General features: G+C 43.0%; 1 protein-coding gene across 1 annotated transcript in view; it reads right to left on the bottom strand.

Moving 5' to 3' along the window:
* Positions 1-16499, bottom strand: part of LOC133140948 (erbin-like) — a 69796-nt gene that overhangs the window by 7705 nt on the left and 45592 nt on the right. Inside the window, exons 9-20 of the mRNA XM_061261268.1 lie at positions 15135-15279; positions 13363-13435; positions 10355-10484; positions 9329-9444; positions 8284-8353; positions 7616-7715; positions 5982-6103; positions 5207-5371; positions 4383-4562; positions 3044-3155; positions 2481-2664; positions 554-1988 (exon numbers count right to left, since the gene is read on the bottom strand). Of these exons, the coding sequence (XP_061117252.1) occupies positions 554-1988; positions 2481-2664; positions 3044-3155; positions 4383-4562; positions 5207-5371; positions 5982-6103; positions 7616-7715; positions 8284-8353; positions 9329-9444; positions 10355-10484; positions 13363-13435; positions 15135-15279 (2832 nt within the window). The remainder of the gene's footprint in view (positions 1-553; positions 1989-2480; positions 2665-3043; positions 3156-4382; positions 4563-5206; positions 5372-5981; positions 6104-7615; positions 7716-8283; positions 8354-9328; positions 9445-10354; positions 10485-13362; positions 13436-15134; positions 15280-16499) is intronic.

Genomic DNA, 16499 nt, shown 5'->3' with positions numbered 1-16499 from the left:
TTTCTTATTTCTTCAGCTAGTAGTGCCAATAAGTGAACTACACTTTACAGGGGCTTTCCCAGAAAATGTCTGAGAGAAAATGAGTTTAAAGAGATGAGCACGCACTGGCTGGAAAATATGCTAGAAATAAAACTGACTAATATGTAACAAATGATACATTTTCACAAATGATACATTTTGGGTGGAGTGCTCCATGAAACGAGAACGTCAGCACATGTGGTATTGAGTAATGATAGTTTGGATTTCCAACTGTTTATTTTGTTGGAACATGAGTTTGCCAAGAACTTGACATGTTTTTACGTAAGTTACAGTGCAAGACTTTGGCAATCGAACGTAGAATCGGCGGTGGGGAGAACACACATCCCCTTAACAGCTCTAGAGATATGCGAACAACACGACGTCACAGGATAGAGTATCCAAACATCTACACTTCTGACACACCAGCCGTGCTCTGTCTGCTACAGAAACCAAGGTAGAAACCTGGCCTGAGAAACCAAACCCCAAACCAGACGCATACCATCTCAATGTTCACGCTCCTGACAGGCCGCATTACCTTATCCCTCCAGTCGACCGGCACCCTGTCGTTGGCCGCCCCGTCAAGCAAGGAGTCCTCGGACTTCACGCGTGGGGCGGGCCACTTCCTGGGGCTGGGGCGCTGGTAGCTGAACTCGCCGACCGACATGGTTCTCTCGGGCCCCTCGCGGCCGGACGGGCGGGCGCTCTGCGGACGGGACGGCCTGCAGCCGTCCATGCTGTACGTGCGGGCCGACAGCGGCCGCTGCCCCCGCGGCACCATCTGCGGGGGTCCCCGTCCCATGGCCTGGATCTCCCAGTAGGTCATGTACTCCCCCTCGTGCATGTGAAGGCGGCGGGGGTCCTGGTAGGTCATGGAGGCGGTGGAAGAGGTGCTGTTCTGCCTCTGAACGGAGCCCCTCGAGTACCTCTCCTTGCCCCAGGCGTCCACGGGCCTCGGGGCAGCCCGCTGATGTGGCGGGTGGAGGTAAGGCGGGGCGTTGTTGCGGTTGGAGTAGTTGGTGTTGGCTAGGGAGTGGTGGGGAGGGAGGTACATTTGGTCTGGGGGAACCGGAGTCCTCTGCGCCCAAAGGTTGTCGGTGGGCACGGCACTCGTGGTGTACTGGATGTTGTACTGGGGTGGAGGCATGTTGGTGGGGACTGAGACCCTCCCTGTGCTGGCATCGTACCTGACCGGGGCCGTGGACGCGGGCATGAGGTCTGGCGAGGCCATAAAGGATCCTGGGTAGGCCTGGACACCATAGTCGTCCAGGAGGGAGGCGGAGTTGCTTCGCGCGATGCTCTGGCCCTGGGCTCCAGTGTCAGTCACAGGCGTCTTGTCTGATCCGACAGCACCATCGAAGCTACTGACCTTCACCCCTCCTGCCTGCATGTTCGTGTCACTTTGAGACTTGACCACAGGATTTGGGATCCCTTTTTTCTGGGTGGAGAGATCCTCTGCCTTTTGAGAGAGTGGCAACTCGCCGCTAGACGCGACATCCACCTTGGCCCTCTGAACGACCTCAAACTTTGGCATTTCGTCCACGTGCCCGTTGACGTGTTGAACGAACATTTGTTTTTGGGCTTGGTTTCCAATGAGAAGATGTACCTGTGCCGGACCGTCGTTGTTGTTGTCCACAGCCGTCCCTTGCTGAAGGTCCCCCGTCGCGTAGATGTCCGCCGTTTCTCCCAGGCTGCGGAGCTGCAGTCCGTTGTCTGGCAGCGGCTGGGAAACGTTCATGTTCACGCAGTCCCACCTGCTGTAGGGGTCTCCCACGCCGTTGCTCAGGTCCACCACCCCGTCGATGAGCGCCATCCTCTCCTCGGTGGCCTGCTCGAGCTCGCCCGTCTTCTCTGAGCTCGACTCGTAGTCCTGCTGGCTTTTCACCGCGGGCTGTGGCGAGGCGTCGGATCCGTTCCCGTTCTGCAGGAGGGGTGTCGTGTCCTCCAGCTGGTTCTGATTTTCATCCTCTAGCCTGGAATAGAAAAACAACAAATATGAGGCACCGCTTTTGTTCCATTCTCACAGGGGAAAAAAATTGGTCGGTACGGCAGCATGACTACACAGAATAGCACAATAAAAGATGGATCTAGGCTTATTGCTTTTTCTGTAAAAGCGTAATATAAAGGAGGCACGGAGTCTGTGGGAAAAGGTCAACCCTCTCATTTATCTACTGAGGCACAAATGTCGTTGACATTATAAAACGAAGCTGCAAAAAAAACTTCAATCGTCTGTGGAATTATATAATTGCGTTTTTTACAAACATGTTTCGAAAAAGTTTTTTATTATTCGGATTGAACACACTGCTGGAACACTGCTGGAACTTCTGTAGACAGAAAAAGTGATTCTGTTTAAATATTTCAGATTTCAGTAATGTCCTGAACCAACCGCAATACAGCACTTCCTTCATACTAAGACAGTGTGAGATGGTGAAGGTGCTGGATGCTGAGGAGAAAATGGCGTTCACCTGCACTGAGGTGTGACGGGCGTCTTAGCCTCCATCTCTGGTGTACAGACGGAGATGTCCTGGCTGCTGTCCGTGGTCATCGACACAGTGTCGGACATGTGCGAGGGAGAGGAGCAGTTACTGTTATTTTGGTTACTGTTGGTCGTTGTTTCATCAAGGAGAGAGTCTGCATCTTTACCGTCATCTGCGAAAACAAGAGAACGATTTCATAAATATGCTCTTTAGATGGCATTGAAATTCGCCTTGCCATTTAGTACTTTACCTTCTATACGGTTACTCAAAATGTCTACCCAAAATATAGCATCATTATATTAAGTGTATACAGTAAGAGTATATAAGAGTATACAGTAGGGCAGCACTGCCCATCCCAGTTCCTGGGGATCTGCAATCATCTAGGTATTCATTTCAACCCTAATATTTAGCAGCTCAACAAGATCTATAGCTGTTGAATGACATGTGCTTTGTTAAGTTTGTATGAAGAGTCTCCAGGAACAGGGTTGGGCAGCCGAGTTATAGGGCAGAGCAGACGTGTGTGCTGCATGTGATAGGTGCATGCTACGTACCTTTCTTGTCCTTGTTGAGCGTCACCACCTTGGGTTGGCAGTTGGTGCTGTCAATCAGAGGAGGTCGCATCTCCGCCATCTTCATCTCCTCCTTTTCTGACTCCACAGGCTCCTGCAGAGGGAGCGAGCCAATCGACACGCACAGTGTTTTTAAACCCAACCGCAATGAAGATGTCTTCAGAAAGATAACACAGTACGTGAAAATATGTAGCCTCCTCATAAAAGAACAAAAATGTCAGTGTACATCTTTTATGGATGAAACGACTGAATTCCTTTGATCTTCGCATCTCTGTTTTTAACTTGAAGGCTTAAAGTATTAAAGGAATACTTGCCTACGTTGCTTATTGAAGTTTTGTGCTGTGGTGAAACTTAATGGATGCCTCGAGACAGGAATATACTAGAGGTAAGCAAGTGATGACGACCATTCGAGACGTGTTTTCCAAAGTGATAATGGATTGAATGCATAATAAATACTTCCTGGCAAACGTCAGCACTTGGGAGAGTTCAACTGACACCAAGCTGTGCCCTGACCTGAAAAGACAGGCTAAGCTGCAGCCTAATTGTCTCAACCTTAAATATGGTTCCATTTAATTCGGTGAGCAGTCCTGAGCTGTTGTGACTGCAGGGGAAGGTGTGGCCTTACTTTGTGGCTTTGACTGCGGTTGCTACAATAAACGACAATGTGATTCAACGTGAAAATTACTATCTGCCTGGCAAGAATACACAAAACCAGGGGTGTGCAATCTTATTTGAAAATGGCCAGTGTGGGTGCAGGTTCTTGTTTTGACCCAACACTAAGATACCTGATTCAGCTAATTAACTTCAACCAAGACCTTGATAAGTAGAATGAGGTGTATAAGTGCCTCTACCTACAGTGATCATTTTGAAATTAACTGCTGACAATGTAGAAAGAGGTATAGTTGTCCTTGCTATATCACTGTGATGTCCTGTTATTTAATCCACGACAATAAAATGATGTGGACCAAATCGCTTGCTTGCGTGAGGCATTACACCTTCACTCCTTAGCTTTGGAATAACACAAAAACTGTCATCACAGTAAATTATGCACCTCTTGTCTCTGGCTGAAAACTACTGTCAATATCTGTTTGGGTGTCAGTAACAGGACCCACAAGTGTGTTGTCCCTGCATAACCACTGTGAATCACCGTCCTTAACCGTTTGAAGGGTAGTTTTTTTGCCATTCAGTCAAAAGTCAGTGTGATCCTCTATCGAAGTGATACACATCCATGGTAAGCAACCGATTCATTACCATGTACATTAAGACTACTCATGAAGCGGTATATTAAAGGTTAAGAGATGTAAATAAACATGTTTAATACCGTAAGATCCCGTTCAGGACTGGCTGCTGTCCTGTTGTCGGGGGTCTGTGGGGAGGTTTGTACAGTTTGGGCGTCTGGCATGGCCGTGGGCTCGGGCGGACTGGGGGTTTCGACGCTGTTCGTAGCTGCTGTTGGATCCACATCCTCCGTCTTTTCATTCGCCTCAGTGTTTTCAATTACCTGCAGGTTAAATTGAACCACCACAGTAAAAAAAAACGACTCCGTAGGGAAAGGACTCCAAACACGATGTTTAAGTAAGATTCGCCATGAATACAAGCAAGCACGTTTCAGTCCCGTTCTGGAATATTTACTTCATTGTCTACAGTCACCTATGATTATTGAATATAAATAAACAATTTTTGATAACCTCATGACTTTTTCTAATATTAAATGTTTGATTCATACCCAAGGTCAAATCCCTGTAAGCATATTTATACCCAAAACATTATTTTTATTGAAGTGCTCCTCAGAAGAAAGAAAATTCTTTCTGCATTCCAGGAGGAAATAAGAATCATGGATAAAAGGCTTCCCACTAAAGTCATATTATTGGAATGGGCCTTTCTTCTACAGAAAAGTGAAACCAACTTCAAAGCATAAATGCCATACCTTGACACTGGTATGAGAGAATATGACAGGCTAGTAACGCAGGAGTCAGTGTGAACCACAGACCTTGACTCCTACATAATGCAGAAGCACAGACCTTGACTCCTACATAACGCAGAAGCACAGAACTTGACTCCTACATGCTGCAGAAGCACAGAACTTGACTCCTACATCCTGCAGAAGCACAGAACTTGACTCCTACGTAACGCAGAAGCACAGACCTTGACTCCTACATCCTGCAGTCCTACATCTCGGGGCTTGGACTCTCTGTCTGACTCGTCCCCCGATCCCTCCTCTTTGAGCCTGTGGGCAATGTTCTGGGCTGTTTTCACCATGTTCCTCAGCTCCTCGGGGTACGGGGTGGGGTAGCGCTTCAAGTTGCCCTCCTACAGCAGTGCGGAGACACGTTACCATGACAGAAGATAGTTTAGGGCATGTTGTGATCATCGCATCTGCACAAGGCATATCATTTGGAGAAACTGGAGCTGAAAAATCCACCTACAGGTTAAAGCTCACTAGGAAATTCCACATCATTTCAACACAGTTTTGGACAGCACTTTATCGGATTTTTATGAGATTTGGCCTTATAAGAAACTCCTGGAACCGAAATTACGCTCCTTGGATTATTAATCTTGGAAATATGGGATAACAAATTGCGTGCCTCCATGAATTTTCTCCATTACGGTAGGTTGTAGAGAAATCGTTCTTTTATCACTTTATAAGTCTTCTCCTGGTTTCATATCAAAGTTCAACCCAAAAATAAAGGTAAATTTACATGGAATATTTTATAATCCAAACCAGTAAATTTCAATAATTCAAACACAGGACAATTGCTGTTATAACACAAAGAGAGACAGCGACATTGTAGAAAACTTTCACTTGTCTTCCAGCGGAACCCAACTGCAGACAATCAGTTCAGGCTCAACAGTCACGCTTCTTAGGGAGGTCGAGGGCTACGCGGGAGCTCCGCCGCCCCAGGGGCTTCTGGGTACTGACCCGCGGGGGCGCCTCCCGCTCATCCTGGTCCTCGTCGCACTCGAAAGCCACTTGGGCCCTCTGCTTACGCGTCTCCTCCCACAGGGAGGGGTTGAAGCTCTCGTTGTCAGAGACGGGGATGTCTGAGGATAAAGGAAAAAACTCTATTTTTTTCTAAATTCATAGTCTGTTAGTCTGTGTTAACATTCTAATCATATATCTGCGATCTATCACCTTAAAGGGTTAAAATACTGCTTCCTTCAGCTATCTCTCTGAGGTATACCATCTATACATACAGCATGGTAATAAAGCTGGTAATTCAAATGATTACAGACACTGAGACCCAATTATGCACATTAGACTTAGCATATCACAGAGCAAACTGTCGTATTTAACAGTGCAAAGGGTTCAGAATTCAGACTGGAGAATTTTTATCATGACTTTCATCAAAGGAATTGCCTGCTATTTTGGTCTCGTCATAGATGTAATTAACTTAATTACTAAATTAATATTCTTACTGTAATAATCTAGCTGTCACCAACACCTCTGTACTTTCTATAAACAGTAGAAGTTGGATTGTGAAATGAATTTGTGCCAACGATAACTTCGATATGACTCTTAAAGCTGTAGTTCAATTTCAGTTTTTTTTATTATTTCAGCTTAATTGTATGATTTTGATTAGCCTCAGAGTTTTTATGTGTGATTAAGAATTGTTTAGACATTTAAAGAAGTTTCTGTTTACCTGCTGGCTTTACAATGGCAATGTGTAAAGCAACACAATGCATCCAGGGGTTTTATATACGGACAGATTAATTTAAAAAATATACGTTTTTATGAATCCATTTTTATGGTTGCATGCACCAGAGGAAATAATATAAAATGTCATTTTTTAAAAGGGTAATTACAAGCAAGTTACATGGGATATTCTCTTGCTTTTGACCACAACTCTGCCGCCTCCCCCCAATTTATACACTACTGCCTGTTTGCCAACACACATATCTCAAATGATGGTCAATTGCACAAACAGCCCAATATGCTATTTCACGCAGCCTAACAGCCAAAGCATTGAAGCCAGGTGCTCAAAATGGCAGATTGCTCTGACTCAATTGTTCACAGCTGTAAAACCTCTCGATGCTCATTAGCGACATTTCCTGAGAATTCAGCGTGGTAAACGAATGCAAGAATAACAGCCTCCATGATTGCAGATAGCGTGCGCTTAATGCAATTAGACATATTTCACATTCCACAGAGAGCTGTTCAATCATTCTGAAAACCTCGGTTCCAAACGGGAAAATGCCCTGCGGATATCTAATGAGCAGTCTAGCCGGTTTCATCCGTACATGACTTGGACAGGGACGAAAAAGGTATCGCATTCAGGCCTTGTTCGACTGGATGTAAGATTTCACAAGGTATGTTCTTTCGTGACAGAATAAATTATGTAGCCGCTCTACAAAAACAAGTGTTTCAGCAGGTTATGACTGGCAGGGAACAACGCATATGGCTGCCTTGCATGTCTGCTTTCGAGACTTAATTTTTTCTGACATCTTTATTCAGCCAAGCTATTTCCATGTTACAGAGAATACTTTTGTTCTCTTCAATTATTGTGAGGAGCACTAAGCGCTGAATGACACGTGCGGTTTTGTCTGAGGACTCACAGTCGTCTGTCCTTGTCTGCTGTGGGAACATGTAGTTGGTGAGCACAGTCTTATGGGATTCCTGATCCTCCTCCTTCTGCAGGGGAATGAGTGCCTTTGACTGCAAGAAATAGGAAGTGACATCACCGACTTTGAATACCATTATGATAAATTGTTACTGGTTTCATTGCACAGAATATATCACATTGCGAGAAATGTAATATCACCATTAAAATGAAGTATGTTAGAACACCTCATGGCCATGTTGTACTAATCTGTGGTATAAATATAAATATTCTTTATTTTGACACAAGAATAGAATATAGAATAGAATAGAACCAAAAAATCAATGAGGTTCACCAACTGAAATAACCCCAATAAGCAATCATTCTGCTTTTAACAAAATGTATTTAACAGTAATTTAGTTTGTTACTACTTGAAAAAAAACACTAGAATGCCATACCCCGAACACACATAATCACTATTTATCCTGAATCAAGTGTTTCAATGACAATGAGAAACAAACTGTTCAAGCCATACGGCTTCTAAATATAGAAACAACTCGGTAAAAAACAGAGAGAGAGAGAGAGAGAGAGAGAGAGAGAGAGAGAGAGAGAGAGAGCACATTTGTTATGTAAAGCAAAAAAAAAAAAGGTCTTTGCATGATAACTACATGCAGGAGTCCACACCTGGTTTTCGGATAACCACATGGCAGTCAGCCGGCTCAGCTTCGTGAAGCTGAACGGCAGGTTCTTCAGCCTTCGGGGGGCAATGAAAGGACACATTACCACAAATTCAACAAGAACGCACCAATGCTGGCTCTGGCTTAACTGCGCGGCACACCGGTCATTTCAGATTATTCACCAGACCTGTGGGAACCTGAATATTAGCACAGCAGAAAGGGGATTACTTTCTCGCCCGCTGAGGGTTAGCCAAATGTTTCTTTTTATTTTGTTGCGCCACTTAATCTACAACTAGAAAGTGTATTTGACACACACTGGCCACTTTATGTTCGCACTTTATTATATATATATATATATATATATATATATATATATATATATATATATATATATAGGTAGACCTGTACACATTCAAATATTTAATCAACCAATTGTGTGGCAGCAACTAAAGGCATAAAAGCCTGCAGATATGGTCAAGAGCTTCAGCTGTTTTTCAGACCAAATGTTAGAATGGGGAAGAAATGTGACTTTGTAACTAAGTAACTTAGACCGTAGAATGATTGTTGGTGCCAGACAGGGTGGTTTGAATATCTCAGAAAAGCTGATCTCCTTTCATTTGCATTCACAAACATCCAGTGAGCAGCAGTTCTGCGGACAAAAACACCTTGTTAATGAGAGAATCATTCCACAGTCAAAGTCACTCAGATCATATTTCATCCCCATTCAGATTTTCAACCGAAACAACAAATTGACCTCTTGACCATGTCCAGATGCTTTTCTGCATTGATTTGCTGCCATGTGATTGGCTATTTTGATTAGATATTTGTTTTTTATTAGGTAGATCTATACACCTGTGTCTGTGGACACAGAGTGACCCAAGGTGCTGTTCCTAGGCAAATAAGGAAATGTTCAGATGCTGTGCAAATTTCTCCAAATTAAAACTTTCACTTTTGGCTCCTAAAAATTCAGAGCTATATTTTAACCGCATGGTATATGTCAGGTAACCGAAGACGGAGGAGTAATGTATCGCAAATGGGAGCTGGTGACCTACCTGTTGTCACTAAGATTAATGACTTTGAGTCTGTCCATGTCTCCCATCTCCTCTGGCAAGGTCTCCAGCTTGTTAGAGTGCAGAAACAGTATAGTCACTGTCTTCCACTTCCCGATCTAAGTGCATGAGAAGACATTCAACACAGAAACATTAAAATACGGATCTACTACTGTTGGCATTGAACGTATTGGTGCAAGTGCTTAACATCTTTCTTTTTCTCTTCAGATCCTCTGTCAAGGAGAGCACACACTAGCATGCACATCCTTCAACATGTGTTTGTGCAAATCCATGCTCCTTTTCACTAGTCAGTCCACCAGTGGCACATTATTGTGGTGAAGGACTAGGCTACATTCGCAGTGTAGTACTGACAGACCACAAAATGGCCGCCTGTTTTTATGGGAGATTTTTGCACAAATACGCAAGAGGCACTCTGTTGAAAACCTCTCTCCCTGGGCTGCAATGTGGACAATCACATGCAACACTATGGAGCGCAGTAATACAAGCAGCACAACCATTTGTATTTTTTACCAGAGGTCACATTTTCTCTGTTAAAAAACTTCCATTATTTAGCAAAACAGAATCACACTGCTCACGGTGTGTATGTGAACATGAGCTGAATAATGTCAAGTGGAGAAATTCAGAATACAGAATTCAGAAAGAAGCCAAAATATGCAAAATATTTGCAGATACCCTGAAAGAATTTGAAGGATACCCTGCTGAAAAAACAGCTCAAGTTTTGAAACAGCTGGTAGCTGGTTGACCAACTCAGACCAGCTCCATAATCAGAATGGCTTGACAAGCTTCAAGCTATTTTTTGAAACAACTGGTAGCTGGTTGAACCTCTCAAACCAGCTACATCCACAACATGGTTCGACCAGCTCAAGAAAGGTTTTGAAACAGCTGGTAGCTGGTAATTTCAAGCTGGCCATAGCTGGATTTTCCACCAGGGTATAGAGAACATTAATGTTTGACGGGCAGGTTTTGTGCGCGTAAGGCCCGGTTTGTGTGCAGGGCCCTGGAGGTCACCTCTGGAGGTAGCTGGGTGAGGAAGTTGTGGTCTGCAGCGAACGTGCGCAGGTTCACACACTGCCCGATGGAGGAGGGGAGCGCCTCCATCTCGTTGAAGCTGCAGTCCAGCTCGTCCAACGCCGTGAGCCTAGGGGAACGAGAAACAGATCAGAATCTCCACATGCTCCAGAGACTTCAGTTCAGCCCGAAGCTAGCATCTGTCACACTAATGACCAACCCAAAAATAACCAAATGTTCTTTTGATTACATATTTATTTCAAATCTGGACCTCAAATCCAAATCCAGCCCCAGTTTTATTGTCTCCCAGGTAATTTGCTGAATTAGAGCTACTGTAGTAACTGTCTTCACACCTGACTCCCAGGTAAGGGAGGGTGGAAAACCAGCAGTTTTTGGACCTTGACGACCATGATTTGATGATCCCTGGTTTAGAGCTGACTGAGAGAATGCAAAGAAAAAAACGTGTGAACAGAACTCAACACTTTTAGAGGAAGTCCTTTGCTGGGATTTGCTTTTTTTACAAGAAGTCTAAAGCAAGTCAGTCAAATGAATTCACTCAAATATTTGCTCAGAATCTTTCTCAAAGGAGAAGGCTTAGTGTTAAATAACAAGCGTCTGGGAAGAGAGTGAGGGAAATAACTTCTTTCCATTTTTAAAGGAGAGGTTCTGATAAAATACCGTGTTGACTTTGAAATAAGATTTATGGGGTTTGCAGACGGCCGCTTAATTTGAAGGAAGCTCCTTATCTTTGGTAAAAAAAAACAGACGTTCAAAGGTCCTATGAAATACACCTATGGGAATTTGAATAAAAGCTCAACACAAAAGAGATTACATTCCAACCTGCCAAGGATTAGTCAAATGTTTCTGCTTATTTTGTTATGCTATTAGTTTGACAGCTTGAAAGTATTACAATTTCCACACTGATACATAATGAACAGTTCCCATGGTGATTTTCCAAAACATATGAATGAATAATAAGACAGTGTTAAAATTACCGAATGTAAACGTCAGGAGGGAATCCAAAAGTTGGGAAACTACTTTAACTACAGAAATGTTTTACTTCAATCCTTTTCTCCTGCATTGTAACAACTGGCAGTTTGGTGTGAAGAAGCTACAGAACTGGGTGTAGTCAAATAAGATAATACATCACAGCAGCGTTGCTGTCAAAAAAGACAAGTGAGCACACCTCTTTTTAGCTGCCACATGAAAAGTAGAGAAATGTATAAGGCCTACTTTAATACTGTAAAAATACATATTTGCTCGAAATGACACAGAATTTAAAGGAATATATATTAACTGCCATGTAAAAATGTCCTCTTGCGAGAATTCACATACACACGCAATGCACGTATTTCACCTGGATTTCAAAGCAGCAAACCTTGACCTTATTAACCAGGTAAAGAAAGCTTAGCAAACCAATTAGGAAGAAAAATAGATAAAAGCATAGATAATCCTTTTTGGTTGGCATTTATAAATACTCTAACAGCAGTCGGTTTAGCGTTGTGAGGCGACACAACTGGGTGTAGTGGACATGAGACAACACCATAGAACAGCACTGTGCCTGTATAAAAAAAGGACAAGGGAACACCCCTCTCGGTGGCCCCCTCATGATTGGCATGGCGACTCCATGCCAATGTACAGGAAAACTGTAGGCGGGGGCAGTGAGTCATGCTCAACACATCTCAGCCTTCCTGTTGACCTCCGTGCACTCGCAGGGAGTCTGCTTCCTGTGGGCACTAAGAATAGCCACACCGACCTGCCAGACATCCCGCAAGAGCCACTGGCGGTTATGTGTTTTTAATTTAGAGCGCATGAGCCATCTTCTCCCACAGCTCTGAGAAGTGCAGATTAAGCCATCCTAGAAAACCTAGTAACATGAGAACCATCTATCCTTGATAGAATTAGATTAGCGTTACCCCTATACCTGAAATCCAGCAGAAATGAATTGAGCTGTTTGGATAATTGGACTGGATGACGGGGTGTGGATGAAGGTGGGACAAACAGAGAAAAATAAAAGGTTTAAAGTGACGTCTTTGCAATATTTTTATGCCTCCGCGCCGGCGACAGCCGTGGCTGGAGGCATTATGTTTTCGGGTTGTCCGTCTGTCCATCCCATTCTTGTGAACAGAACGCCTTGAGGGAATTTCCGCAAATTTAGCACAAACGTCCAATTGGACTCATGGATGAATTGAGTAGAATTTGGTGTTCAAAGGTCAAAGGTCAAATATTCTGTATAAAATATTGTATTCAACATTTAATGTTGTTTAAATTATACTGTAGGTAACACCAATGACAAAGGAACAGCACATGAATTCTTTAATGAAAAGTATAAAAATAATAAAAATACATTAAGCTCTATTTGTTGTGGATTCATCAAGTTTAGAAGTTTGTTATTTCTGGACAGACAGGGATGTAAACTACAACTTGACTGGTTGGCAGAGGCGTACAACAGCAAGGCAGCTATTTTGCTCTAGTTTCAAATATCTTGTGCTATTCACTTTTCATAATCCTGGTTTAGAGAATGTGAGCTAACATGTGGGACAATGAGTCTATTTGAAAACCACATTAACATTAACGGATCGCAAGAGGAAATGTGTGTGATTGGCCACAGCCATCCTGCTGGATCATTCATATGCTGGCTGTAATCCAAACAGCTTTTCACTTGCAATATATTGAAATGAAATATATTAATGAGATATTGCAAGGCTACCAAAATGTAAAACCTACTTACAACCACTTTCTGGCATTGCAATATATCTTTTGCTGTGATGTATGTATATGTAATATTTTCACAATTTTTTCAATATTTGCAATGCACAGCATATGCAATGTCCTTAATTTGTGAACACTCTTCAAACCACAAACAGCATAATTAATGGGAAGGGAGCAGTATTGATCCAGCAAAGGTAATCATCAGTTGTGTGAGACGGTAAAGTTTCAGCAGCAGCAGTTTTGGCTGCACACCTGGACTAGAGGCTGAGAAGGAGTAAAGGTGGTGCTCTACTCACCCGCCTATTGAGTCCGGCAGGTACATGAGCTGGTTCTCGTCCACTTTCAGCATGGTCAATTTCTTCAGGGAGCCTGTGGTTCAGGAAGATTAATGAATCAATGGAGAAGCCACACGTCTGACATTAACTGGTATCGATTGGGATTGTCTTTTCTCCAACAGAGTGAAGAATTCAGGCACATCAGCACTGTCATTATTGCTTTTTGCCAGAGACACAAAAAATAATTCCATTGCACACTGAAAATATACATTTCCTCATTTACAGTCAACTGACGGCACCAGCCCAATGATAACTATTGGAAAAAGGAGAATACTTTTTTTTTTAATTGGCAAGCCTCCATCCCTTTCATAGCACACAAATCGTTTTTGAATTGCATTTTCGGGACACTTTTCCTTGTGTTACCAAAATATTGTATAATAGCCCCAGTCCGTTCTGTCACTCCAACAAAACCTTTCACACATCTAGTTTCTTGGGTTTTTGTGACCTGGTTCAGGCAGTGATTTGCTGTTGAATTATATTATTAATTATAAATATTTATCCAATAAGAGAGAAGGGAAGAGACATATTTAGATACGGAATACTGGATCTGTCATTAAGATGGCAGCAAAGAATTCACCAACAAAAAAACCAGAAGAAAATCGTGAAGTGAATGTTCAGCAGTGCTGCAGACCCACAAAATCCTGCTCTCGTTTGAACTTTGTTAAGTTCGCGAATAAATCAGAGGCTACGATTGGATAAAACCTTGCTAAAATATTGCTCCAGGCACCAGTCAGTTTTGAAGAGCGTCCCAGAAGCTTTCAGGACTATCAATGAATCACAGAACCAAGACCTGACACCACAGGCACGCTGGAATCTGCTGCTGATCCCTTGATGCCATTCATCTCACAGAGTGGTGTGGGAGAGGATGAGTCATACCTTAGCCACTCACACTGCCGCCATCTTTTGTTAGTGCACTGATAGAGCAGAGTAGAGGCACGCTAGCATGTCTATGGATTTGTAACAGTTTGACTGATTATACAGCAATGTCACGTTTTGCTGTTTTTTTAAGCCAACATTTATCATAAACATATGATCACTGGCATAATATCCCTGTTTGTACCTGTCGCTGATATTTACATTACGTATGCATTTCAATAACACCTCATTGACCTGACCTTGACTGCACTGCATTATAATTGTTAGTTTTACATATTATTCTTAGTTGCCCTGTATGACATATTATTTTGCATGCATTATTACTGTCTTATTTCAGACTGTGTCGTATCCACCTATAATGTGTTTGAGGCAGTGTGCAGTAACGATAAGAAGACTGTGGAGAACACAGAGAGATACTGAGATACTGAGACTTTGCAAAGAGTTTGCAAAGAATTGTGCAAAAAACATCCAGTGAGCAGCAGTTCTGTGGGCAGCAACGCCTTGTTAATGAGAGAGGTCAGAAAGGGCCAGACTGGTCAAAGCTGACAGGAAGGCCACCGTTACGCAAATAACAGCACATTACAACAGCGGTATGCAACATTACAACAGCGGTATGCAGAATAGCATCTAAGTGAATAGGCTACAGCAGCAGAAGACAAATAAGTCTAATAAATGCCTAATCAAGTGCTCACTGAGTGTATAAATCATAAGCAGCAAGCATACATCATGCACAACTCAAGGCATATAGCACATAGCATAGTTCCACAGTGAAATCTAGCATAACCCAGCAAGTTCACCACAGAGAACACTTCATAGGATCCTGGTTGTGTGGTAAGCACATGTAGATCTATACGCACCTATAGATCCTGGAAGCTGGGACAAAGCGTTGCTGGACAGGAGAAGGTCCTGCAGATTCTCACAGCCGGAGATCTGCTCGTCCACCCTCTCGATGTTGTTTTTCGACACGTCCAAATAGGTCAGCTGCTTCAGGGCTCCAATCGCCTAATGACACACATTTTTGTTTATCAATGTCATGCTAATGCCTTCATTTAGGACAAACAAAATCTATGTAATTAAAAATGAAAAATTAATTCCATCAAAATCAAATGGAAATGCCCATACAGCGATGTACAGTAAGCCATTCCCACCATAAACTTAAATACAAAACCCAAGGGCTCTCACCTGGATACATTCTTCGAAAATTAAACAAGTAAAATAAGTCAATTACATCGTAAGTGAAAATGGGACAACATGCTGGGACCGTATTAGACATTACCTCCTCTCTGTGAATATAACAATACCATCTGCTTTAATCACGGAGCTAAATTAATAATTAGTTGTGATGGAAGAGCTGTTGCCTGGATTTAACTGTGTAAGGCCTGTGTCCCGGGACCAAATCTAAACAGGCTGAACGCCTCAATCTGATTGCCCCTGAGTTTGTGCGACACATCAGCGCTCCCGTTGATTTAACGGCATGCCTCAAGGGCTCTTGCTGGGCCCCTGAGTAAGGAGCTTAATCACATGCTAATAAATGAAGAGGAATTGATTGCGATTGAGAAAAATGATGGCATAAACGTTCAGCTTCTGGGCATTGCACACGTACGGGTGTGTGAACAGCATTGCTTGGGTGTGTGATGCAACACGGTGGTATGGGTTGCTTTGGAACGGGTAAATGATGCTCCTCAGTGCTAGTGGTTTGCTTAAGAAACACTGTGAGCTAAGGCTTAACTATGACCCATTTTAAGCACACTTCACATGTCAGTTAGCAAAAACATTGCTAACATTGCCACCTGAAAGAACATTTTACCACATTTGCAGAACAGATCAATAATTAAACCAGTACATGCATAGATTGATGAGCAGAAGAGGCATTGTTTGACAAATGATGATAAAATATAAAAACATTGCTTATATTAGTGCAGCATGGGAAATATTTTTTATGTCATTACATTACATTATCGGCATTTGGCAGATGCTCTCATCCAGAGCAACATACAGTTGATTAGACTAAGCAGGAGACAATCCTCCCCTGGAGCAATGCAGGGTTAAGGGCCTTGCTCAAGGGCCCAACGTCTGCGCAGATCTTATTGTGGCTACACCGGGATTAGAAACACCAACCTTGCGAGTCCCAGTCATTTACCTTAACCACCACGCTACAGGCCGCATGATAGACAGCATGATAGATAACACAACTTAAGTTCAGATAAAGGTAAATGTTCATC

Source organism: Conger conger, chromosome 11 (genome assembly GCF_963514075.1).
Source record: "Conger conger chromosome 11, fConCon1.1, whole genome shotgun sequence".
In the NCBI taxonomy this organism is placed as follows: domain Eukaryota; kingdom Metazoa; phylum Chordata; class Actinopteri; order Anguilliformes; family Congridae; genus Conger; species Conger conger.
The sequence above is the reverse complement of the archived record's forward strand: the minus strand, read 5'-3'. Positions and strand labels throughout refer to the sequence as shown.